We start from the raw sequence: 26,562 nt of genomic DNA, 5'->3' as shown, positions 1-26,562 counted from the left end.
GTACTGAAAAGGCCACCAGACAAATGAGCTTATCTACAAAACAGAAGTAGAGGCACAGATGTAGAAAACAAGCTTATGGTCACCAGGGGGTAAGGGAGGGGAGGGACGAATTGGGAGACTGGGATTAACACACACACACTACTATATGTAAAACAGATAACCAATAAGGACCTACTGTACAGCACAGGGAACCCTACTCAATCCTCTGTAATGACCTAGATGGGAAAAGAATCTAAAGAAGAGTGTATGCATGTATACATATAACTGATTCACTTTGCTGTACACCTGAAACTCACACAACATCGTAAATCAACTCTACTCCAATAAAAATTTTTAAAAATAAAAAAATAGTAAAAGAAAAGAAAAGGCCACCACTTTCTGTAGGACCTGGGTTCCAACAGTGCATGTAAAGGACTTAGCACAGCTTCTGGCACATTTTGCATATAATCAATAAATGGCAAGGATAAAAATTATGAGGGGTGAACACCTCTAGTATCAGGAGCTGTCTCTACCATCCATTAGAGTCTCCCTATTAGAGCAGGAAAACAGAATTGGATACATCTTTATCATTACACACGTATGTGTGATTTCTTACAATGCCAAGAGCCACCACAAATAAAGAACCTGGTTGTCCTTCAGTCAACCAGAAATTCATTTACCCAGAGTCCTCGTCCATGAATACTCGATCTGCCCGACCCCTGAGTCATTCATTCAGTCAAGTAATATTTACAGAAACTTTATCACATGCCAGACACTCTGCCCTATGAGGGAAATAGGACAGTCACAACAACATGCTTACGGCCTTAAGAAGCTTGCTGTCAAGGGCAAGGCAGAGATGCAAACAAACACCTGAACACAAAATTAGATATGCCATGGGCACAGGATTGATGGGTCATCAGGGATTACACTCATTTATGGAAGAGATCAAGTGATTCATTTTTTATTAATTAAGAAGGTGATCAATGTTTGAAAAGGTGTCAATGATCATTAATTAGCCTCTAGTAGGCTGATGTGGTTAAGGGCTTGGTGGGATAATTTAATTGAAACAATAAATGAAAATGTCAGTGCTTGTGTGAGGGTCACTGCACTCAAGGATGCAGAGTCTCTAATTAATATAACTTCCCGATTTGCTTTTAAAAGAGCATTCTAGACACAGAGGAATCTCGCCCCTGGGCTCAACAGCTGCAGAAAAGTTAGGACTTACGTAACTTCACAGGCTCCCTCAATCTGGATGAAAGTAAAATAAAACAAAGCTTGTGAGTCCTGGGCTGTGCGCTGCGGGGGTGAAAGTACCCTTGACATTCCACTGTTGGGAGGACAACCTGCCCTGCACTCTGACCGACTCTTGAAGGCGGATCTCCTGCAGTGACATGTGGTACCTCAGGGCACACCCTGAGTGACGTGGGCGGGATGCTCAGGAAAAGCCCTGACCAGCCTTGAAGCCCTGGAACAGCCACAGAACATTCTGAAAACTGTCTCTCCACCTCACTGAGGATGAAACACAACACGTCAATCTCACTTGAGATCTCTTTCCTCAAGAAAAAAAATATATGGGTGCATGTGTGAGTGTGTGTGTGTGTGTTTTCCTAGATCCCCCCCCCCAAAAAAACGCCTGTCCCTTTGAAATGCAAACAAGGTTGAAATGGGATTTCACTCTTCGCTCCTGCCAAGGGTCTGCATTCAATTCAACAAAGACAGAGGTTGTATCTAAATTCCCACAGAAGGGGCACTTGCCAGCTGTAAAGTGATGAAAAGATTCAGAACACGCCTCTCTTTGCTGGGAGAGTGTCGGCCCAGCTCAGCCTGCAGAGATGCAACTCCTCAAACCAGGAATTACTACAAGCAGCAGGGCCTGGGTCCTGCAGTCATTTAAGGGACTGAAGGGCCCCCCTCAGACAGAAGACCAAAAACAAAGAGTGTGATGTTCACACAGTGTCCACACCCCTCGGAAAGGAAAGAACCAGCCTGGCCCCGCCTCTGCCCCAGACGCTCCTTTAGCTGCTGGTGAAGCAGGTCCAGCCTTGCAGAGTGGGCTGCGTCCCAAGGCTGGGAGCCCTAAGACGATGCTCCAGGTGATGCTCTGATGGGCGTTTTACAGAGTTCTACCACAACCTGGCAGAGCGAGCAGCTACTTCTCCTGGCGGAGCGAGCAGCTACTTCTCCTGGCGGAGTGAGCAACTACTTCTCCTTGGGAAAAGCCAGAGAGAATTTATTTTGGATCAAGCCATAAAGAGCGAATGAGAGCTTCTGAAGCACAGAATTGTTGAATAAAAGCACACTCTCACACACACACACACACACACACACACACACACACACACACACACACACACACACACACACAGAGGACAGACAAAGGCATTAAGTTACTGAACGTAGCTACTGTTCTCATTTGTTACACTGCTATTATTGCTTCTACTGCCCCGGGCACTAAATGCTACCCTCTTTTGATTGTTTCCTGCCGGTAACGCCAATAGAAAACCTCGCAGGACAGTTAGCAGATAATCGTTTTAGCTCAGATACTGGAAATATGGGAGGTGCACGAGGAAGAAGGCAGAAGGACGCAGAGAGGCAGCTGGGGGACCGTCTTGGTCTGCGGATACGGGAGCCGTGGTGGGGGTGGGCTTTACTGCACTAAGACGTAACTGGCCTCACGCCAGACGGCTGGGTTTCTCTCCTCCAGAGGAAAGGGGGAAACCTCGAAAACTACAACAGAAGCGAGAGAAAGTATTCAATAAATTGGTGCTTGACCCAAACATGTACTCTAATTACATTTCATCTGTTTCTCAGGGGCTTTAATAAGACACGGTGATGCTCTTCGATGTGCATTTTATGTAATGACTTCAAATGATTACTATTATTATCTCCTTCCACACACCGAGCCACGGAAGAATATTTCCACTCTTTGAAACCTGTCCTTTCTGGGCATTCCTTTTCAGTGACTGCTGGCCGATTGGTACAGGCGGTGCCGAATAACCCCCAGGGAACTTTTTGACTCTCTGCAATTCTAAGACTTAATGGTTTTCATTGAAACAATGTGGCCTTCAAAAACAGCAGAAATACCCAAACCATTTTAAACTCGAATTCCACCTCCATCTAACCCCCTGAGCTTTAGGAAAAAAAAAATCTATCTGGTTTTTCAGAATAACAACCTAGAAGAAGAGAAAGCAAATATGGAAATCAAGCTGCTTTGAGCCCTGTGCACTATCTCCAATTTTACCTTCTAAAACATATACTTTTCCAGGATCAACCAGCCAGCTGTTATTTTCCTACATTCAAAGGAAGCAATTTTCTCCAATTTTACAGTATCTCTCACATAGCGTCCGAGAGACAGAGAGGGCTCTTTGCTCACAGGCGCCTGGATTAATGGAAGTGAGAATTAGCAGACAGAGTTGAGAGGTTCTGGAGCCAGAGGCCACCGTGGGCTTTCACCACGCTCCACTGAAGCTGAGGAGAGAGCAGGCTGGGAGGCCAGGCCTTGCCTGGAGCGTGCAGACTAGCTAATCCAGCCCCGGGAGCAGATCCTGCTAGCCAGCCCCGGGCCTGCCTGCCTTCTGAAGATACTGGGCAGGGGAAAGCGGGTCCCGGAAAGGGGCAGGTGGCCTCGCCTTGCCCAGAGCACAGGGCACGGGGCTCATCAGCCCGTTGCCAAATGTCAGTCCAGGCTGACTTCCCAAGAGAGAATCTGCAAAAGCAAATACACTTCTTGAGAACGTGTGCTGCCCAGGAGTCTCCCCAGGTGCTGCGGCATCAGACCACCTGTGCAGAATGACTGATGCCATAGATACAGAGGAGACCATTTTTCTGTTGTTGGCAAGTGCGATGAAGGGAAAGCAAAAAGCCGTTTATATACAAATATCACGCCCTCTTTCTGGAATTCGCCTTCCCCCCATTATAGTCTGAAACAGGGTTAGTAAGAGGGTAGTTGCCGTATAAACTAGTCTCATTAGGGGAAACAAACCCCAAACATGGGTTAGATTGTACAAGAGACTTGCAGAAAACGTGCTCCTGGCGCAGGTAGGGGTTTGCAGCCCCCGAGGGGCCACTTCTCATTGCCGTGTCCTCCGCCTGCTATCACAAAGTCAGCCGAGCACTAGCTCTCCTGCATCGTCCTCTCCCAGGTCTTCTCTGAGGCCACCTCCTCAGCCCACTCCCCGCCCCCCCAAGTGTAAGCAGCTCCTCAGCGATGCACGCTTTCCACGTCTCCAAGTGGCTCCCACCCCTCGCCGAGCGTCACGCCCAGTTCTCAATACTTAAAGAACGTTCCACTGGGTGACCCTTCATCACCCTCTGCTCTGAACTCTGTGTCTAATCACAGAAGCTGACTCACATCGCTGGAGCGGTGGTCCTGGTTCACCAGGCTACCATCTCGGCGGCATCCTTGCCGCACGTCTTCCCACCCCCCCTTCTACGCAGCCAGCAGACCCTATTCATTTTCCGTTGTTCATGGTGCCTTGTCACATCTGTCACTTTGTTTCCGCTCACAGCCAAAACTTTCAGTCTCTGAAGACTGACCAAATTAAGACACATTTACGTACTGAGAGCCTCTGAAGACATTAAAATGATCAAGGAAATATGTTTATGATATGTGTTATAAACTTTTCCCCGTGTAATAAATATAGTTAGCGTTGTCCCACATATTATGTTATCTAAAAGGATAAATATGAAAATGGAATGGTGGTGATTTCTAGTTGACGGAATTACAGGGGATTTATTTTCATCCTTTAAAATAGCCTTCATCTCTTTTCTAACTTACTATAGTAAATACGTAATTCAGATATAATAAAATATTTGATACGACTGTTAAGCCTAAGCACTCACTGTGCCATTCCACTACTCTAAAACCTTCAGTTCCAACTCAACTCCTGTTTCTCTAAATGCTATCCCTTCCTCACTGGCTACCCTCCTCTCCCAAGAACCTGCCTGAGCTGGTCCCACCTTCCCCTCTGCGCTCATCGATGGCTCTCTCTCTGGCTGGACACTGTTCACGGAGAGTCCACGTGGGCTCCTGCCCCAGGGCCTCTGTGGCTGTTGCTCCAAGCGGCCTGGAACGCCCTCCCCCAGAGAGCTTATCTGCACGCTTCTCACATTCAGGTCTCTGCTTAGATCAACTTCATCAGAAAGCATTTCCAACCATTCTGTGGTTAAAATAGCATGTCCGTAAGTTTCCTTATCTTTAAAAGTAGGTTGGTGTTTTTTCTGCGGGCGGGAGAGGGGCACGCCATGTGGTTTGTGGGATCTTAGTTCCCCGACCAGAGATTGAACCCGGACCTTTGGCAGTGAAAGCGCGGAGTCCTAACCACTGGACTGCCAGGGAAGCCTCCAAAACTAGGTTAAGTAGCAAATGAGAAAATGTTCAAGAAGCGCCAGCAGATGGCCACAGACCGGGTACTTTGCTAGGTGCTGCGAACACCATGGTAAATAAACAGGCAAATCCTATTCTTGTGGCGTTTACATGGAAGGAAAGACAGGCGTTGAGTAAATAATTATATTTAATGTGTGTAACAAAAGGTAAAGTCCAGGATGCATCAGAGCCTGAATCTAGAAGATCTAGGCAGCAGAGAAAAGCCGGTGGCGGGAGTGAGAATTAGAGAGAGATCGAAGGAAAACAATAAACTGTAGGGGTGGTGCTGAGGAGGGATGAGAGTGGAATAGAGAAGAGGGGTGTTCTGGGCAGAACGAACATCCTGTGAGAACCAGCCTGAGGGAAAAAGAAGACGGACTTCAGAAGCCATCAAAGAAGTTCAAGTCGGTCCAGAGCAAGAGAAAACTGGGGACACATGAGGGACAAGGCAGGAAAAGTAAGGGGACTGATCTCAGAGAGTCTGAGAAACAGAGGGTGCCCAGGGTCGGGGCTGCACACCCCTCCTGAGAGCAGTGGAAAGCCAGGGAAAGTTCTGTGACAGGAGACTGGGGGCGGGGAGATGAGTCCTGGACACGTGAACTCGAAGTGTCCACAAGACATCCTGGTGGACATGTAAATCAGTCAGTGAGACACACACACACAACACACTCAGAAGAGCGTTTGAGCTGGAGCTGCAGAACTGACACTCAGTGGCATATAGACAGTAACTAGAGTCATGGGACTGAATGAGTGTACAGAGGCCTGAGGACTTCAGACATCTAAAGGTGGAAACATAAACACTCCACCCATGTGAGTGACCCCTTCTGCTTGCACCAGAGCCATTACCTGAGGGTCCACTGAGGAGCACGGCTCCTGGTCCTGTCTGCTGCCACGCCTGTCTCCAGTCCTGTATCCTTCAGATGAACCAGCTGACAAATATGCCAATGGCAGTCAGCAGTGTCTGACTGAATCTAAGATGGGCTCTGAGTATTCTGAAGGCGGAGCTAGCAGAAGTTCTTTGTGGATTAGATATGAAGTACAAGAAAAAGAGCAAAGTAAACGATGACTCCAGGTCTTTCAGCCTGTTCTGCCAGAGGAACAAATTTCTCATCAGCTGAATTGGAAGAGGCTGTGCCTAGAGCAGGTGGGTTTGTTTTGTTTGTTTGTTTTGGGTGGGGAGGTAGATCAAGAACTCAGATTTGGCGATACTAAAGTTAGGGTTGTGATGTCTATGAGACATCTGAGAACTTCAGGAGAGAGGTCTGGTCTGGAGGATAAGCTAGGAGTCATTGGTAGGTGAGTATTTTGAGCCATGAGACGAGATGAAAGCACAGAGGGAATGAGTGTAGATACCAAAAGAGGAGGATGAAGACTGAGTCCCGGGCCCACCAACATCAAAAGTCGGAGAGAAGAGCGAGAACCAGCACAGGCGTCTGAGAAGGAGCTGCCCATGAGGCAGAAATAAAACCAAGAGAATGTGATGACCTACAGGTCAAGTGAGAAAGTTGGTGCAGGTAGAGGGAGTAATCAATTGTGTCAACTGCTGCTGATCATTAGATTAAGATGAGGTCTGAGACGTGACCATGGAATTTAGCAACCTGGAGGTTACTGGTGACCTTGACAAGAGGAGAGTCAGGGAGTGCTGGGGGTGAAAGCCTAACTAGAGTGGGCTTAGCAAGAACAGGAGAAGAGTAATCTGAGATGTCACAGAGAGACAACTGTTTCAAGCTGCAAAGGAGAACAAGAAATTGGGCAGTGCCCGGTGGGGAAGGTGGAGTCACGCTAAGCTTTGTGTGTGTGTTTCTTTAGGTGAGACAAATAAGAGCATATCTGCCTGATGATGGGAATAATCTGACACAGAGATAAAAAGATGAACACTTAGAGAAGAAAGGAGACATTTGCTACAATTATTCCTCAAGTAAGTGAAGCAAGTTCACCTCTGAGTTTTGTAGATGGAGTGCAGACAGGTCATCCGTGGTTACAGGCTGGGGGAGGGGCAGAGAGCATGGCAGGTGCAGATGGTGCTGGGTAAGGAGATGTGACGGTGAGGGTACTCTTACACTTTCTTCTGGTAGTTTTAGATGAGAAGTAGGATGGGAAGAAGGCTGGAGAAAATTAAGGAGAGAGGAGAAGGTCTGAAATGATTCATCATCTAGGAGTTGCAAAGAGGGGATAAGACAGCCCAGGAAGACTGGTCCATGGACATAAATGGACTTAAGTGTCTGAAGTAACCAGAAGACCTTATCACAGCGGCTACCTCATATCACAGAATCCCAGCACGGCACATTAAAGGATCCAAAAGGTTGAGAAGTCCAATGTGGTCACTTATAAAAGACAGAAGAATTTACTCAACTAAGCAAATATGCGGCAAGACTACACCCTGGGCAATTTCAGGAAGTGTACGCCTCTTCCTTTGTAGGAGGGAGTTCAGAGTGAGCTCCGAGGGAGTTCAGATGTTGTCAGTTCTACTGCTCTACACACCTCATCTGACTTGACCCAGGGGTTGCAACAAATATGTGAGGGAAGTCTACAAGAGCTTTTGGACGTTAGAGAATTTGAAGACTGTTACACCAATCATTTTCAGAAAAGGTAGATCAAAAAATTGTCTCTAGTATAAAAATGGGTGAGGAGAAATTTAACTCCAACCCAACCCATTTTCTCCTGATAAATAAAGCATATTAGTTCTAGACTATTAACTCCAATATTAAACCCAAGATACATTTGTTAACTTTAGTAGTTAATGTGCACTAAAAAAGCCAAGTCTCTTTCTCTGTGGGGAATTACCCCATTTTTCTTGATCACTTGGGTATTTTGTTAGTTCAACATAGGCACCATGAGAATAAGGGATACTACAATAGAAAATTTAAGGAATGGCAATTCTGAAATACTTACAACCTACAGCCTTGCTTAAAACACACAATATAACCAGTGAGGTTGTGAGAGAAATTGGCTGGAGACAGGGGGCTTCGACTCTATATGATGTAGCAGTTTACAGAAACCAGAGAGACCTAGGTTCAAGTCTGAATTTTGCTACTTATTAACTGTGTGATGTTGATCAAGTCATTTAAACACCCTTGGCTCAGTTTCCTCATCCGTAAAATGTGAATAATGGTAGTTGTGAGAATTACATGATTTAATGTGTGCAAAGCACTTAGTAGAGAGCTTAAGATATGGGAAACCCTCAGTAGTTGATGGTGATGGTGATGGTGATGGTGGTGATGGTGATGATGATGGTGATGGTGATGATGATGGTGGTGATGGTGATGATGATGTGATGATGGTGGTGATGATGATGATGATGATGATGATGATGGTGGTGGTGATAGTGATGTGATGATGATGATGTGATGGTGATGATGGTGGTGATGATGGTGATGATAGTGGTGATGATGGTGGTGATGGTGATGATGATGTGATGATGTGATGATGGTGATTGTGATGATGATGTGATGATGATGATGGTGGTGATGATGATGATGGTGATGATGATGTGATGATGGTGATTGTGATGATGATGGTGGTGATGATGATGGTGGTGATGGTGATGATGATGGTGGTGGTGACAGTGATGATGATGGTGGTGGTGGAGATAGTGACAGTTAAGGAAGAAGAAGGGGAGGAGGCACAGACAGAGGAGAAAGGAGGAAGAAGAGGAGAAGAATGAGGTTGCCGTAGTGATGATGGTGGTAGATGGTGGTGGTGGTGGTGGCTGGTGACTCCAAGTCTGCCACAGGGAAACTGTTCCAGAGGCAAAAAAAAATGCTTGCATTTTGGGGGTCCATGGGCAATTTGCCTGCTACATTGTAGACACTCAATAATCACTAATTGAATGAATTAATGTTCTGATAATTTCTAAAGCTCATCTCAGCTCCACAACATTTGATAATCCTATGAATGTACAGTAGTCTTTCTGTGGATCTTCACATTTAGACTTGTAATGTAAAAAATGAATGAATTCTTTGTGGTATTTGTAAAAATCCATTATGAAGGCACAGTTAATCACGACAGTTATTTCATCCACTTTAAGCTATTACATCTTCAGGGAGCAAGAAGAAAGGGACTGATCAGGAAGAGGAATAAGTGAAAGAACAGTTGGAGGGCGGCAGCTAAAAGGGTACGGGGAAAACAGTTATGGTCCCTCACATTCTTGACAGTGCCTGGTCTCTGGGGAGACCTGAACACCTGGTTAATTTGCAATAAAACTTCACACTGTGCTTACATTTACAAAGGAAGAATCCACTTAAGAAAGCTCCTGGACACCAAAGTCATGTTTATTTGAACCACAGGTGGTCTTATGAGTAGACGTAACCTGCTAAAACAGAGAGGCTGGGCATTTTCTGCTGGGCACAAGGCCACTTCTCAACTGCTGGTATTAACGCCCAACTTTGTGGATATAACAAAATCTTGGCTGGCTTCCTCTGTCCAGAAAGCCAGCACATCTCAGAACCAGCTCTATGCATCTGCAGCATAAATTAGCTCATGAGATACAAACACCTTTCAACAGTAACCAACACGGGTTCCTGCAGAAACTTAGGTGCCCCTGGGCCTCCAGATCTCTGCTTACACTTTTTAAGTTTTTTGCACAGGGAAAGCTAGCTGGTTTAGGCCAAGTCTGAGACCATGGGCACCCGAATATAAAGATTTCCCTATATTATTTTAGCATCTCATGGAGTCTTTGCAGGGCCCCCTCTGACCTGCTCTGAACCCTATACCTTTGAGACCAAGTTTATGCACCATCTTTGAAACTCCTTCTCAGGAAGAATGAGGAAATCACATCCTTCCTGCACTTTGTTTCACGACTGCCTTTGGTCACTCCCTGTTTTGTCTCCAGAATGACTTTGTGCTCCTTAAGAAGAGAGTAATCATCTTTTATTCCCAAGATCAGGCCCAGAGCACACTATCCACGCTTACCTCCTTCCTCCACAACGGGTAAATACAAACAGGAAGCAGATGCTAAGTCCCCCTCAAAACCAAAGGTAAAATTACTTCCTCAGTCAAATAACAAAGACCTTGGCTCTGTCTATGTTTTGGATTTCCATGTGCCCCCCACTGGCATTCACAATACACTGCTCTCATTTCTCCCCAATTCCGTCTTATAAAATACATTCCCTCTGAGATTCAGCTACTTCTTTGACCTGAGGATTAATTTTCAAGTGCATGCCACTGAGGCTAAGACTAAACGCAAACAATATCCATGGAGATAGCAGCAGAGGTTCTAGGACCAGACTACACAAGAGGGATGCAGCAAAGCCTGCAGAAGATGGGGAGCAGTCATTTACATCTTTCCTCCCAGGACTGCACTCTAAAAATTATTTCAGACCCAACTACAGGAAATAGACTGTTTTGAACCAAAACATGCATTATAAACATACTGCCTTTTGCCACCAGTTCTATTTTGCTTTATTGTTTAAAAAAATCAGCCCAAAGAAGATTTCACCCAGATTAAAGTTCAAGAGGAAAATTAATTTATCTGCATCTATGCACGAGGCTCCGCTGTGTCTTTCGTTAGACAGCATTCTAGAAGAAACCTTTTCGTTCCCTTTGGCCCTTGTATCTAGTTAGAGTGAAAGCAAGAGGAGTACAAAAGGGAATGAAGGACATGGGGAAAGGAGGAAGGCTCAGCTGTGTCTCTCCCTGCCCTGTTGCTTAGCAACAGCTCACATCTCCATCTGAGAAATTACGATTCAGGGAGGCGACACGGAGGACCCATTTCTCATGAAGGAGCAGGCTGATTTTACCAGATACAAATTTTCTTAGACTGATAATAAGATGGTGATCACAGCAAGAGCTCTGAGGGTCCGCTTCTACAGCCAGAGAGAGAAGGTGAAAGGCAAACTACGAAACCCAAACTCTCAAAACGTGGCAGAGAGTGGGAAAGTGCTTTCTCACATGCACTCAGGACTCAGGACTCACCACTTATCCACTTAGCCTCGGGATCATGAATTTTGAAATCTTCACTGAAGAGATCTTCCACAGTCACCTTCTTCTTTTGAGACAGACTGTTATCTTCCGCTAGAAAAGAACGAGGCAAATGGTCAAAAATTTTATTTTTTGGTAAAAAAAAAAAAGAGGACTATAAAACATTCTGATTGCCATTCAGAAATAGTATATACGGTAATACATAATTTCTATAAGTAAGTGCTGAACAAAAGCATGCTTTCTGTTTTTAGCTAAGCTATCAAAAACTATGGTAAGGGGAATCACGGTTCAGTAAAATGGCATCATTACGCCCCCTCTGCCTGCAAAACATGAATGATCGTACTTCTTAGATACGAAGGTAAATAGTTGTTTCAAAACTGACTGATGAGCAATAAGGCGGGAATAGTCAAGAAGGGAAGGGTCTCAACTTTTTATGTAACCAGTCATTCATTAAGCATTTATAACGCCAACTGCAGATAACATGTTGGATGCTGAAAATTCAAAGACAACTAACACATTCCTTAGGTGTTTATTCTCCACGTGCCTCACTTGTCCCTGGCTGCCTTTAGGTTGGGGATTAGTCCTTCAGACAGAATCACGCCCCAAATTCTGTGTGCAAACTACCAGATTTTGCCCTCCCTTACCTGGATCACCATGCTTGGGAGTAAGCACCTGGGATAAGATTTGAACATCCACCCCTAGAGGCAATGTTTAGCTAAGGGCCCCAGCGGGGAGACTTTAGGAACCTGGCAGCTTTTATCCTGTTTCCTGAGGTTGAAGTGTCTGGGGTTTTAGATCTGCCTCAGAAGACGTTCTCTCCAATGGCACAAAAATCCATTCATCTACTTTGAAAAGACAAAGGGCTGTCTGGGCATCTGACCTGTGAGACTAAGCAGATTAAACCCACAGAACAGGACACCAAACCACCTTTACTTCCTTTATAATAATAAGAAACTCTTTATCTTAACCATTTCTGATGTACATCATTTACCTAGAATGTTTATTTATGATCCCGCCCTCTTAAATAAAAGATGCCAGCTGTTGTGGTACTTTTCCTGAAGATTCAGGTCCTCGTTTCTTCCGTTTTGTGTTGGGCTGCTGTGTGGGGTATCCTCAGTGCTAATTAAGGTGTGGAGGTCTGTGTGCATCCTACGTGAGGTGGTTTCAGATCAGTATGTTTTTACATTTTGATGTTTGGTTATGTCTGTTTCTCTCCTCAATTTCTGGCTGTTGAGCCACCTTCACTTCTTGGGCTGTCACAATGCTTGCCCTCAACAGTACCCTTTGCCTCTTTCAACTCTGTTTCAAAATCTGTGGCAGGTTGGGAAAACAAAAAGAATTTTTGTTATAGTACATAATGAAATAAGAATATAGAATCTCTGAATGAAATCTCCAAAGCTTCTTCTAGGATTCTAGCATGTAGATTTTGTTACATCTCCTATGGTGTCTTTCTTTTGGCCTCCCTGGATGTGACAGATTACTGAAATTCTCAGAAACGTTGCACACTGATTGATTTCTTGCATATCAAATAGGATTAATGTGTGTAAAAGTCTTTTGAAATTTACAGAATGATAAGGTTCAAGGTGGCCTTCTTGTTACACCTGATTATACGTGGAGCTCTCCCAGGGGCTGATCAAAACATGTTAAAGCCAAACCAAGTTCTTCCCTCTAGGACCTTCCTATCTGCAATTGAAGCAGCCCCGAAAAAAGACACACCGCTTCAAACAATGCATTTCAGTATGGAAGACGGACAATAAATGAAAATTTTAAAGATTACTAGACAACGGTCTAATAAAAGCTACAGAATGGACTTGAGGATATGGGGAGGGGGAGGGGTAACATGTGACAGGGTGAGAGAGTGGCACGGACATATATACACTACCAAATGTAAAACAGATAGCTAGTGGGAAGCAGCCGCATAGCACAGGGAGATCAGCTGGGTGCTTTGTGACCACCTAGAGGGGTGGGATAGGGAGGGTGGGAGGGAGGGAGACGCAAGAGGGAAGAGATATGGGTACATATGTATATGTATAACTGATTCCCCTTGTTATAAAGCAGAAACTAACACACCATTGTAAAGCAATTACACTCCAATAAAGATGTTAAAAAAAAAATCAGGATAGATAAGATTTAAACAATAAAGTGAATATCACAACAAAAAGAAAAAAAAAAGAAGTATACTTGCAACTAGTCGATAAGTAAGTGCACAGTACAGTGATTATAGACAACAATACTATATTATAAACATCAAACTTGTTAAGAGACTATAGATCTCAATTATTCCTACCGAAAAAAAAGATAATTATGTGACCTTATAGAGGGTGCTAGCTAACCCTACAAAGGCAATCGTATTGTAATATATAAATGTATCAAATCAACATGTTGTACACCTTAAACTTACACAATGTTATATGTCAAATATATTTCAATTAAAATACAATAAATAAAATTTTAAAAGAACAAAGAATAAAAATCTCAGAGACACTCAAGTATATGGTCAGAAAATAATCATATTAAAACTAAATTTTATCTAAGTAAACACCATTATTCAGGGATGATTCTAGCTCCGCATTTTGGTTATCCACATGTCTAATAAAAGAATGAAAGACTGTCATTTCAACAAACTTTGGGTAAACTATGAAAAGCCAATTTATTCACTTTATGAAAAATTTTCTTTTCACTAATGTCTGGGAGTTCATCCAAAAAAAAATATTTTTGTTTTTTTTTTGGCTGCGCCGCGTGGCATGCGGAACGTCCCCGATCAGGGATCGAACCCGTGCCCCCTGCATTGGAAGCGTGGCTTCTTAACCACTGCGCCACCAGGGAAGTCCAAAAATGTGTTTTATTTTTAAAAAACTATTACTTCCTCTGTTTTTAAAACATACTTGAAAATCTTACACGACTTAAATAGGGACAGCTTGTGACGGCAGCATTATGATATACACTATACAAAGTGCTCCGCCCAAGCCAAGACACTTGATTGTGTCAGTAATCAGCTCTGCCGCCTCAAAACCATCACCGCTGGCCTCTCTTGGACCTTGACGGCTTGCTCACATGGTCAAGTGCTATCTGAGTTACCGACTTACAGCCTGATGCATTCCAAAAACCCTTTGAGGTGGTGACAAGCACGAGTGACTGCCATGTTCAGGAGTCAGGCTGAGCCCTGAAGAATCACAAATGAAAGACCTTATAGCTGACCTTAAGAATCTCACAGAGCAATGGAACCAAGGCTGAAAAATGACCACACTGCAGCAGTGACAGGGCTGAGGGCATCAGGACCTGGCGTGCTAATATTTAAGGAGACTGCAGAATAAAAAGTAGGGGGAATTCCAGAAAGAATTCTTTGAGAAAAGAACCCCCTAGCCAAGATAAAAGAGATAAAAGAAGAACATTCAAGCTAGGAGGATTGCAAGGGCATCAAGGCATTGGTGAATGCAGTATTTTCAGGAAACTGTGAGCATGTCGACATTGGCGCAGTAGAAAGTGTGAGTTGAAGATGTCTCGAGGTGAAGGTAGATTCTCTCATTATATCTGATATTCTGAAATTCCATTAGAAAATGTCTGCTTGTGGATCTTCTTTAAACATCCTGCTTCCCAGTCAGTACTATTTTCAGTCTAAGAACTACTTTCTCTGGATCAGGAGTATTACCGGCAACTGTCTCAGTCAACATTACTGCTCCATCTTTCCAGACCCCACTGGACCTGCACAGGAGCTTTTAGGTCCAGCCTCCACACTCCTAGCTTTTTCTTTCACGTCTTTGGCATTTTTATGTCTTTGGGAGCATTTGCATGATTTCTTCAACTCCATCTTCCACTTTATGAATCAGCATGATTTCTTCAGCTCCGTCTTCCACTGTATCTACTTGCATGATTTCTTCAGCTCCATTTTCCACTTTATTTTTTCTCTAGTGTGTCTAACTCTTTCATTTCACTACTGAGTTTTAAATTTTTAAACATATTTTAATTTCTAATGTTCCTAATTAGCTCTTTCTCAAGATCATTGACTTTTACAACTGCAAGCTTATCACATCGATCATTAAAAAAAAACAACCCTAAAGTGTCATTTTCTGTTTTCCCTAGTTGATTTCTATTTCTTTGGAGTTAAGTTCTTACATGTGTTAAGCTGGTGTGCTGCTTTTAGGGGATGGTTTCTGTGGGTCCTTCGATCTTGGTTGTAAGGTTCTCTCCTGCAAGTGTCCTGGGTCATGAGAGACTCCTGGTGGTGTGGTCACAAGAATGTCCTGGGCAGTCAGAGGGTCCATCCGGGTAATGGCTCTCACCAGGCCTGTGTGGCCATTTGGGCTGGAGCCCTTTCAGAGATTCAAGAACCTCTGAACATAAATGCCATTTTAAGGCAGGGGGCACTTGTCCAGCCTCTGGCCTCCATAGACACCAGTATCCTATCCCCTCCTGTTGGGCCTGACTTCAGCCTCTGTTCCTTTAGGGCGGCAGGGATTTGGCCTTGCTTGCTGCTGTAGGTTTTTACTTGGTCCTTCTTCTAAGGATACTTTTCTATTCTAGGTATAGGAAGAACTCCCTTTCTGGTTTTTGCCTGCAGCTATGTTTTTACTATGTATCTTCTCTCATTTCTAAACGCTTGAAATGAAAAGGAAAAACTTCTATGCTCAACCTGTCATCTTTAAATGAAAATCAACATACACATGGAGATATAAGAAGTGGCCAGTGGCTCTTAGAGTTTGGACTTTATCCTGAAGAAAATTTGGGGATGATTGAAAAGTTAAGTTTCCTTCAGTCCTATAGTTAGATAACCACATGGCACTTGTAATTAACTTGGCATCTTGGTTAGCTCACCGGCATGCAAAGGTCTGTTATAATCTGTAGTGATGTAGTTGTTCTTTGTGTAGGTCAGTATATAATGCAAGGCTCCTTTCCATTCCTGATGCTTGTTAAATAGTTATGTTGTTAAACAGTACAATTATTGGACAACATTTTGGAACCTCTTTTCCAGGGATTTTTAATATTAGAAACAAATCCCTTGACCCTAAAGCAGGTTAATCTGATGCATAATCTTCCCAGGTGTTTTCAATCACTGCTAGTAGGGGGTTAGCTACTGACAAACCCAATGTGATAACAGAGAAAACCTACCCAGATTAGTCAGAAGTCTCTTGTAAACTCTGTTTTTGTTAGAAATTGGAATAACTGACAACTCTAAAATGTGTTGCAGTCTTTGGAGGGTTCTGACAGCTATTACCGCTCGATCCTACAAGAAGGAGGACGAAGGAAAGCCATTTTATGGGCAGTAAACCTGAGCTCCTGAGAGGCTGAGTGGCTTCTCCAAAGATTCACGGGAAGGCAGTAAAGCTAACATTAACCACAGTTGCAGAACTTAAATATTGACATTATTCACAGACTCTGGCTTGTTCACAACCTATTCCACAACTGGGATGCTAATAAAATCACAAAATGTAGGTAATGTTAATGATGATCCTGATAAAACACTGTGCTCTCCAGGTATAAAAGTTTTCTGTAAATAAAGAAAAGGTTGGAAAAAAACATTTTAAGGCATACGTTTCCTTAATTATAAAAATGTTAGCCACCAAATCGGATTAACAAGGAACTCATACTCTCAGTATTAATGGCTGGCACGTAGCAAGTGGTCACCCTGCTGTGAGTGGTTTGGCTGATGTCAAGCACTAAGTGCTTTCAAAGCTCGAAGGGGACAAGGACAGTGTGGGTGAGTCAGAAGTAGCTCCACAGAGACTCAGACCCCAACCTGAGACTCAGAGTAAAACTCCTCTTACATTTAGAATAAGTCACTGGGAAACTTGCATGTTATTTCTATAGAAGTTGATAATATTTGTATGTTTCCATACAAACACCTACAGAAGAACACGTGGAAATCAATTTTTCATTTTTCAGTGTTTGCACTGTTAATTCACAAGTTCCAATGATAAAGCATTTGCTGAAAAGCAAATCACTGCAGCCTGTTCCACTGACGACTATCCTAACACAGAGAGCTGCGTAGTAAAAGGAAAAAGCTCAGTGAAAACACTGGAAACATTTCCCTTCACTCTGCCCACATGTGAGCTGAATGAGTGCACTATGTCAGATATGGTTAGAGGCTGGGCCCAATACTTCCAATTAGATTTCTTTTTTCTTTCTTTCTTTTTTAAATAAAAGAAGTTCAGTCAATAATAATGTCTGCTATAGATACTACTCATATTTCCTTGGTAGGTAGATTCTTATCATAATGAAAGAATAAATTTAGTTACGCTTCACTACCAACAGCTTAGGAACAACGACATTTAAACCAGGTAACATGCCCACAAATCATGATATGAATTTGGGAATTTTTCACCTAATCCTGAGTTAACCTGTCCAGATCATCTACCACGTGAATCCTTAGGTCAGGACTGAGCAGGAAACATCTCATGCATAGACAGAAATCCTAGAGACAGCAGGAAGCAGCAGCCACTGAGTCAAGGGAGCACTCTATCCCTTTACAAAGAGTGAGATTTACTCCAAATCACAGCAAAATACAATTCTCTGGAGAAATCTCTCTGGAAAAGTCCACGTCCAAATGTAAGAAACTAAGTATCTATGGTTGGGTTAAGAACTGCATTAAAAATAGGGTTGCCATATGATCCAGCAATCCCACTCCTGGACATATACCCAGATAAAACTCTAATTTGTAAAGACAGATGCACGTCAATGTTCATCGCTGCACTCCTTACAATAGCCGAGACATGGAAACAACCTAAATGTCCACTGACTGATGAATGGATAAAGAAGATGTGGTACATATATACAGTGGAGTACTACTCAGCCATAAAAAGAAATGAAATAATACCATTTGCAGCAATATGGATGGACCTAGAGATTATCATATTGAGTGAAGTAAGTCAGACAGAGAAAGAAAAATACCATATGATATCACTTATATGTGGAATCTAAAAAAAATGATACAAATGAACTTATTTACAAAACAGAAACAGACTCACAAACATAGAGAACAGACTTGTGGTTGCCAAGGGGGAGGGGAGTGAGGGAGGGATGGATTGGGAGTTTTGGATTAGCAGATGCAAACTATTATATATAGAATGGATACACAACAAGGTGCTACTGTATAGCACAGGGAACTATCGATATATTCAATATCCTATGATAAACCATAATGGAAAAGAATATGAAAAAGAATGTATATATATGTAAACTGAGTCACTTTGCTGTACAGCAGAAATTAACACAACACTGTAACTCAACTAGACATCAATAAAATTTAAAAAAAAGAATTACATTAAACCACATTGTCAGGAGTGATGGTGGAGGAGCTACAAGAAAATCCACAGTCAAGGCTGCTTTTAGGATGTATTTCTTTTTGACTCATCCGAACAAAGGTGATCATGCTTTCCCTTCTGCTCCCAAGAGTCAGCATTGAACTGATGACTTCCTTTCAAGTCTGTTTTCCATACTAGCTTGATTGTTCCCCTTTTCTTAAGACAAAAATTGTGTCTTCTTCATCTCTGTAAGGAGCCTGGCACATACACACATTCAGCTAATTTCTGTTAAATGAGCATTTTTAAAATCTACATCTTTGCTTTCACTTTTTGCTTATTTTTTGTAATAAAGTCTTTTTCATTACTGAAATATATTATTTATGGTTATAATCCAAACTTATATCTACAAAGAGTCCCACAGATATTGATTTATCTTAAAGGCTTTTTCTTACAAGTTCACATATCTTCTGAAGCACCTAAGGAAGCTCATAGCATAATACCGAAATTAGTCACATTGTACATTTTACTCAAATGCTGGAGACCAAGTTATCAGCATTATTCAACACACCCTGTAAATTAAGAAGTTCTAGATGTCGTGCTTTTTTTAAGCTTCTCAATCAAAAACATCAAAGATATTCATCTCTTCTTTATGCCCTTACCTTATTCTTTTAGATCTAAGAAATAAATTAAAACCTTAAAATATATTTATCCGCCTGTTTCCTTTAATGAGCCATAACCATTGGACTTCACATAATAAAATGCACATAGGTTGATATGTTTACCTAATCTTCTCCTTCTTTTGGACATTTTTATTAAGATAAAATTCACACACTATAAAATTCACCCATCGGAAGTGTGCAACTCAATGGTTTCAGTATGTTCAAAAGAGTTGTGCAACTACCACTGCGATCTAAGTTTAGAACATTTTCAGTATTCCCCTTCCTGAAGACTCCATAATCATTAGCAGTCACTCTCCGTTCCCACCCCTTTCTTCCCAGGCCTAAGCAACGAAAAATTTATTTTCTGTATCTATACATTTGGTTAGTATGGGTAACTCATAGAATCATACAATATCTTGATCTTTTGTGATTGGCATATTTCACTTGTCATAATATTTTCAAGTTTCATCCACGTAATAGTATGTAATAATATATATCAGCACTTCACTCCTTTTTACGGATGAATAATACTCCAAAGCTAATGGCGCTGAGCATCTTTTCATATGCTTATTGGCTATTTCTCTATCTTCTTTGCTCCCCTTATCCAGATGGTAAAAGATGCAAAAGTTGAGAAATTCACTATTAGAGAGAAAAAGCAGTAGATGTGGCACAACAAACTTTTGCCAATATGTCTGAAAGATCAAAAGCTCAGGGTATGCAGACACGCGAAAAGCTCTTTGAAACCTAAGTGTGTAGCTCATAGATCTCCTCAGCCATCTCGGCAGAAGCCAGACACAGATAGAGAAGGGAGTATCTAGGAAAATTCTGTGGAGGAGTCTTGTCTAATGGAATGAATCCCTATGACATACATAGGAGACCCACAGGTTCTTAAGAATTCTATATCTGCAGGAGCATTGCCAGCTTGGACTGGAAAGGACAGAGAGACTATGAAATAAAAGAAGGGCGTCAGACTTCCAAAATCCTCAGATGGGAAATAGGCTGATAAAATTACTCAGCTACAAACTCATGCTACCTTTCAGGAAGAAGAAGAATGATCTCCAGAGGGCAGAGCTGAAAGCCACAGAGCATTATTCCCAGGCCTTTAAAACTAAAGGAGTTTGCCCGATTGGATTTAGAAATGGTTTGGAACTGGTGACCCCTTTTTTCCTTCAATTTTCCCCTTTTTTGAACAGAAATGCCTGTAACTGTTATCCTATGCCCGTCTCACCACTGTATTCAGAAGAAGACACTTATTTCTTTCGTTTCACAGATTCACGATAGTGATGAATTTTGACCCAGAATGGAGCACACCCCGTCTTACCCATACCTCATCTAGATGATTTACATGATGATACTTGGGACTGCTGAGCTGATGAGATGTTGGGCTTTGAACCGATGCTTTGAGGCTTCTGGGGGCCTTAGGATGGAGTGAATGTACTTTGCATGTGGGATGGATGTAAATCTTGGAGGTCAGACTGTGTAGACAAGGTAATGCCAAGCAAAGATGTCCTTATGTACTGGTGTTATGGACTGAATTGTCTCCTCTCTCCCTAGTTCATATGTTGAAGCCTTAAATCCCAATGTGACTGTACCTGGAGACAGAACCTTAAAGGATGCAGTTAAATGAGATCATAAAGGTGGGGCCCTAATCCAACAGGACTGATATCCTTGTAAAAAGAGAGGAATAGAGATGGAGCTCTCTCTTTCTTTCTCTCTCTCTCTGTGCATTCAAGCAGAGAAAAAGCAATGTGAGACACAGTGACAAGATGCCATCTGCCAGCCAGGAAGAGAGGTCTCACTAGGAACCAACCCTGCTGGCCCTTAACCTTGGGCTTAAAGACTCGAGAACTGTGAGAAAATAAATTTCTGTTGTTTGAATGCAGTCTGTGGCTTTGTTATGCCAGTCCAAGCAGAATAATACAACTCGTATTTTCAAAATTTCAATTTGCAAACATTTGTTGTTAGCACACAGAAACACAATTAATATTTGAATATAGACCTGTATTCGGTAACCTTTCTAAACCTACTTATACATTTCATTAGCATTATCTATATGGGTGTTCATTTTGTCCGCAATAAAGACAGTTTTACTTCATTTCAAGTAGAAACAATCCATTAGAATTGCTAAGAAAACGGGTTTAAGAAAGGCAAGGTCCAAATAAGAATAAACTAGTTGCAGCTATTGATGGATTTTAAGAAACGAGTCTATTTGACCTGAAGGCCTCCAGACAAACTGTTTAGTGATATAGAACTACAATTTCTCTCTCCCTATGGCTTTATCTGCATTGTCAGGTTTTACAAGAGAAATATATGTCTAAGCAAAAAATTGTGAATGTTTTAAATAAATTTTCCTATCTATTTATTTATTTATTTGGAATAACTTCTCTTGTTTTTATCTTTTATAGGTTCTTTAGGTGATTATCCATAGACTTTGTAGTAAATGGTAAAGCTGTAATCTATTATTGATACTTAGGTAAATTTCATTTTTTTTTTCAATACAAAAGCAAAATGCTTTTGCATTTGTTTTAAAGATCTGTGTGGTTTTTTTTTTTTAGTTGAAGGATAGTTGATTTACAACGTTGTGTTAGAATTTTCCATTTTAAAATCAACTGATTGTTTCGGGGGAGATTTTATTAAGTGGAAAGTTGTAAATGTCACCCAGAGCTGAGAGAAAGAGCTGGAGCCACCGTGTTGGGATAGAGGAGAAGACGTGTAGGCACCAGCTTCTCCCTCTTGTCTAGTGAGAAGCCAGGAGGCTCCATTTAAGACCAGCAGAACAAGAAATGTATGTTTAAAGAAAGTCTCACGTGAACTTATGAAAGAGATCTCCAGAGGAACGAAAAATAACTTGATAGGTTCTACAACCCAGAGTGAAGAAAAGGAAGTGGGAGGAAATGTAAGTGAACTAAATGTTCTACCTTGATGGGAAGTAGTCTGTGAATACTGATATACGAGCATAACGTTAAGGGTGACAGGAATAAATACCAGGAGAACCAAACTCAGAAATGGTCAGAAGTAATGATATCTAGGGACTGGTTGTAGAACAGATAATATGAGAAAGGTATTACTATAATTTTATTTAGATTGTTAATATCTTTTTCACTGTTTATTCTTCTGTTTATATATATTATTTGGGCAATAAATATTAATAAAGTTGTATTCTGATCATAAGCATACACTGACACCCAAATTTATTGTCTGAGTGAGCACGTGTCTTCACGATGCACCAATGCCAAGGTCAGCTAACTCAGTCTTCCCAAAGCACAGTGTGCTACATGAACAAGGTGTGCAGATCCCAACAGAGAAGTGGGCGAGGCAACTCTTTACCTGGTGCCTGCAAGAGCAGGCATGTCCATCTCAAAATACTGGTGTCACAATAGCAAATACCCTACACACATTTAACGGATGATTTAGTTTCGAGAACCATTATCATTTGTCATACAAAATGTCCATTTTTTAATTTGAATTTTATTAGCTTTATTGATTGATCTGTATTTAACTTGGCTCTTGCTGTTAAGTTTATATGAATTGTAAGTGGAGTCTGTATCTGCTTAATGCCTGTAAGTAAAATAATAAAAAGAAATAAGTCAATGTGGGAGATAGATACTGTCTTTTCCTCTCTAATTTTTAAAAACACAAGCTGATCCCTAAGATGGTTAACAGATAGGCTGACCAGGTCCACGAACTTCCTGAAACGTATTCACGTATTTATGAGCACATATATGCCCTTTTCCCCCTTCCAATGACAAGATCACTCATGGGTTTAACACATGCTAAAAGCAGTTTTGACATATAAATTGTTATAGACAGCAGGAGCCATAAGAGTACAATCTCGAATTCAGTGCCTGGCATTCCAGACTCTCCCAATCAGCCTTAACTCCTGACACTCGTCACGTCCCTCAGTGCTTGCAGGCCAGGCATCTCCTGTTCAGCAAGCACACCAGGCTCATTCCGGCTCATGGTGACCTTCCTTCTTTTCCTTCCGTTAACACCGGATCTGTCTTTCAAATTCCTCATCCTCCAAAATACCCTCCACAAATGCTTCCTGTCATCACCGATCTCTCCCATATTCTGGATTGTCGTAACAAATATTACCCGCACCACCCATTTACAGCACTTAGTCTCAATTAGCATTGACACAGTAACTTTAATCAGAAACACCAGTAAGAAGAGTAGCAAAACAAATACCTATTTCAAGACTAGAGAGACACGACTCACCCAATTCATCAGCTGGCAGGTGGGTGTGAAAAGAACCTACAAACGCAACCACAGATGCCCAAGTGCAAACGAACAATACTAGAGACCCACCAGGTAACCTGTGTGTCCCAGGACAGGACACCTGGTCATAGTCACTGATAATAATGGACTATGACAAGGCTGGATTTGGGGGATGAGTTTAATGTAGGAAGGAGAACCGAGAGGAAATGCCTGGGAAAAATGGGCAAGCCACCTATTTCTACAAGAAACAACAAGAAGCAGTAAGGTATTCATGACTTGTTATGATATACACAAAAGTTATTAAATTACTGTTAAGCCACTGTGCAATTTTCATAAGGATTATATGAGACCTCATGAAAAGACAATCCATCACCAACTTAAAACACTGGGCATAAATACAACTTAAAGTATAACAATGAATCTCACAAACATTATATTGAACAAAAGAACCAGCTGTAAAATAATAGATATTACATGATTACATTAATAACGTAAGTGCAAAAAGTATAAAAGTATGCAAAATTATTTTATGATGTTCGAAATTAGGTTAGCCTTAGGGAGATTAATGATGAGAAAGCGTATGGGGCAGCTTTGGGATGCTGGCTATATTCTGGTTTTTTAACCTAGGCGCGGGCTATGTCGTCTGTTCAGTTTGAAAATTCATCAAACAACATAGTATTTTATATATATATAAATGATACATATTTGTATATATAAAAATATATATATATCATATTTTATATATATAATGTTTTTAAATTGTTTGTTCCAGAATTTTTTTCTCTTTTTTAAAAAATTTTTATTCGAGTAGAGTTGATTTACAATGTTGTGTTAGTTTCAGGTGTACAGCAAAGTGAATCAGTTATACATATACATATATCCACTCCTTTTTAGATTCTTTTCCTGTATAGGCTGTTACAGAGTATTGAGTACAGTTCCCTGTGCTATACAGCAGGTCCTTATTAGTTATCTATTTTATATATAGTAGTCTGTATATGTCAATCCCAATCTCCCAATTTATGCCTCCCCCCCTTACCCCCTGGTAACCATAAGCTTGTTTTGTTTGTTTTCTAAAACATTACATATATATATATATATATATATATATATATATGTATATATATATAATATTATATATATATAATAGTTTTTATATATATATAATGTTTTTAAATTGTTTGTTCCATCATCTTAAAAAGATAAACTTACAACACTGAGTTACCACTTCACAACTATTAGAATGACCAATTAGAAAATCTGAACCACTGACAACACCAAATGCAGGCGAGGATGTGGAGCAACAGGAACTCTCATCACTGCTGGTGGGAACACAAAACGGTGCAGCCACTTCGGAAGACAGTTCGGTGGTTTCTTACAAAACTAAACATACTCATCGTATGACCCAGCAATCATTCTCCTTGGTATTTACCAAAGGAATTGAAAATGCATGTCTCACAGAAGCCTTCACACGAATGTTTACAGCAGCTTTATTCATAACTGCCAAAACTTGGAAGCAACCAAGATGTCCTTTAGTAGGTGAACGGAGCAATAAATTGTGGTACATCCAGACAATGGAATATTATTTAGTGCTAAAACGAAATAAACTATTAAACAATGATAGTTCCTCCATGGAGGAGCCTTACATGTATATTGCTAAGTGAAAGAAGCCAATCTGAAAAGGCTACATACTGTACGATTCCAACTATATGACGTTCTGGGAAGGACAAAACTATGGAGACAGTAAAAAAACCAGTGGTTTCCAGGCATTACAGTGGAAGGGAGAATGAACAGACAGAGCATGGAGGATTTTTAGGGCAGCGAGACTACTCTGCATGATACGTGCCATCACAAATGTAAAGGCAGATACGTGCCATTATACATTTGTCCCAGTCCATAGACTGTACGACACCCAGGATGAACCCTAAGGTAAACTATGCACTTTGAGTGATAATGACCTATCAATGTAGGTTCATAAACTGTCACAAAGGTACCGTCTGGTGAGGGATGCTGATGGTAGGAATGCCATGCATTTCTGCGGGGAGGGGGTGAATGGGAAAACTCTGTACCTTCCTCTCAATTTTGCTGGAACCTAAGACTGCTCTAAAAAATAAAGCCTATTTTAAAAATCCATGGAAATTTTATTACAGAACTTTCTTTGTTAACTAGCAGTAACAACTCAAGTGGAGGGATTCTCTCAGATGTATCAATAATTTTAATATGTAGCTTTTTCCCACATAAACCCATTTCATGCTATTTTGACTGGTGTAAATTCAGAACACTTGACCGAGTTTCTGACTTGGATGCACTTACACCCTCTTGCAAGAGAATCCGATTTACAAACTGTAACTGCCTATTTGCTAGATTTCTCTCCCTCTCAGTAAAGCCTATTGAGTCCAAGTGAAAATTAAAAAAAAAAAAAAAAAAAAAGATGAGCTGGGAGCTAGCCATGCAGTTACAGACAGTAGATATAAATCAAACAGTTATGAAATTTCAATTCCATAACAATAACCTCTCTGTTATGCTCCCACCCAAAAGATGGAGTCTTATATTCTGGTAACCTCTGCTTGGCCTTAACCCAAAGTCTACCTTCAACATGACTTTCAAATATCCAAGGCTTTTCGTTTTTATACCACCTAAAAGTGTTCTAGTGTTTTCCATCACAAACAACTGTCCATCTTCTCTACAGTGAAAATCCAGAAAAGTCAAATGTCAGGGATGTTTTAATGCAAATATGATCCTGGTGGATTTTTCAGCTCCCACAACCATAACTGTGGCATTAAAGATTATCAGAGTCCTTTTCATCAGAATGCAAGAGCTGTAGCTGCCCAAAAAAAGGCATATGCTGAGTGTGACCTATTGCAGACACATATTTAATATCTGAAAATAAAAAAGGTAACTTTGAGTCTATTATTCCAAAGAGAAATTTAGAAAAGGGCACAGACTAGCAAGGGAGAAATGAATGACAAAACTGAAAAGGACACATTCTCATCTGGCTAATCCCTTTGGAACTAAGATTGTCTTAAATACTTTTAATTTGATTTTTAAAACATAAATTGTGCATAACTGGTGATAATTAGGCTGTACTGTAGAACATACTTGTTGCTCAGAAATATTACCACGAGGCCCTTCGAGATCCTAGGGCACCAAAGTGGCATTCCATCACGATCCTTCCCAAGTTGGAAAG

General features: G+C 41.3%; 1 protein-coding gene across 6 annotated transcripts in view; it reads right to left on the bottom strand.

The window, feature by feature from the left end:
• DPP6 (dipeptidyl peptidase like 6) overlaps window positions 1–26,562 on the bottom strand; it is a 1,033,290-nt gene that overhangs the window by 366,297 nt on the left and 640,431 nt on the right. For all 6 annotated transcript variants that reach the window (XM_082398944.1, XM_082398943.1, XM_082398945.1 and 3 more), the window contains exon 3: window positions 11,258–11,356. In XM_082398944.1, coding sequence (XP_082255070.1) covers window positions 11,258–11,356 — 99 coding nt within the window. The remainder of the gene's footprint in view (window positions 1–11,257; window positions 11,357–26,562) is intronic.

Source organism: Balaenoptera borealis (assembly GCF_965194805.1).
Source record: "Balaenoptera borealis genome assembly, chromosome: 7".
Lineage (NCBI taxonomy): Eukaryota > Metazoa > Chordata > Mammalia > Artiodactyla > Balaenopteridae > Balaenoptera > Balaenoptera borealis.
Note: the sequence above shows the minus strand (reverse complement) of the source record. Positions and strands in the feature narration are given on the sequence as shown.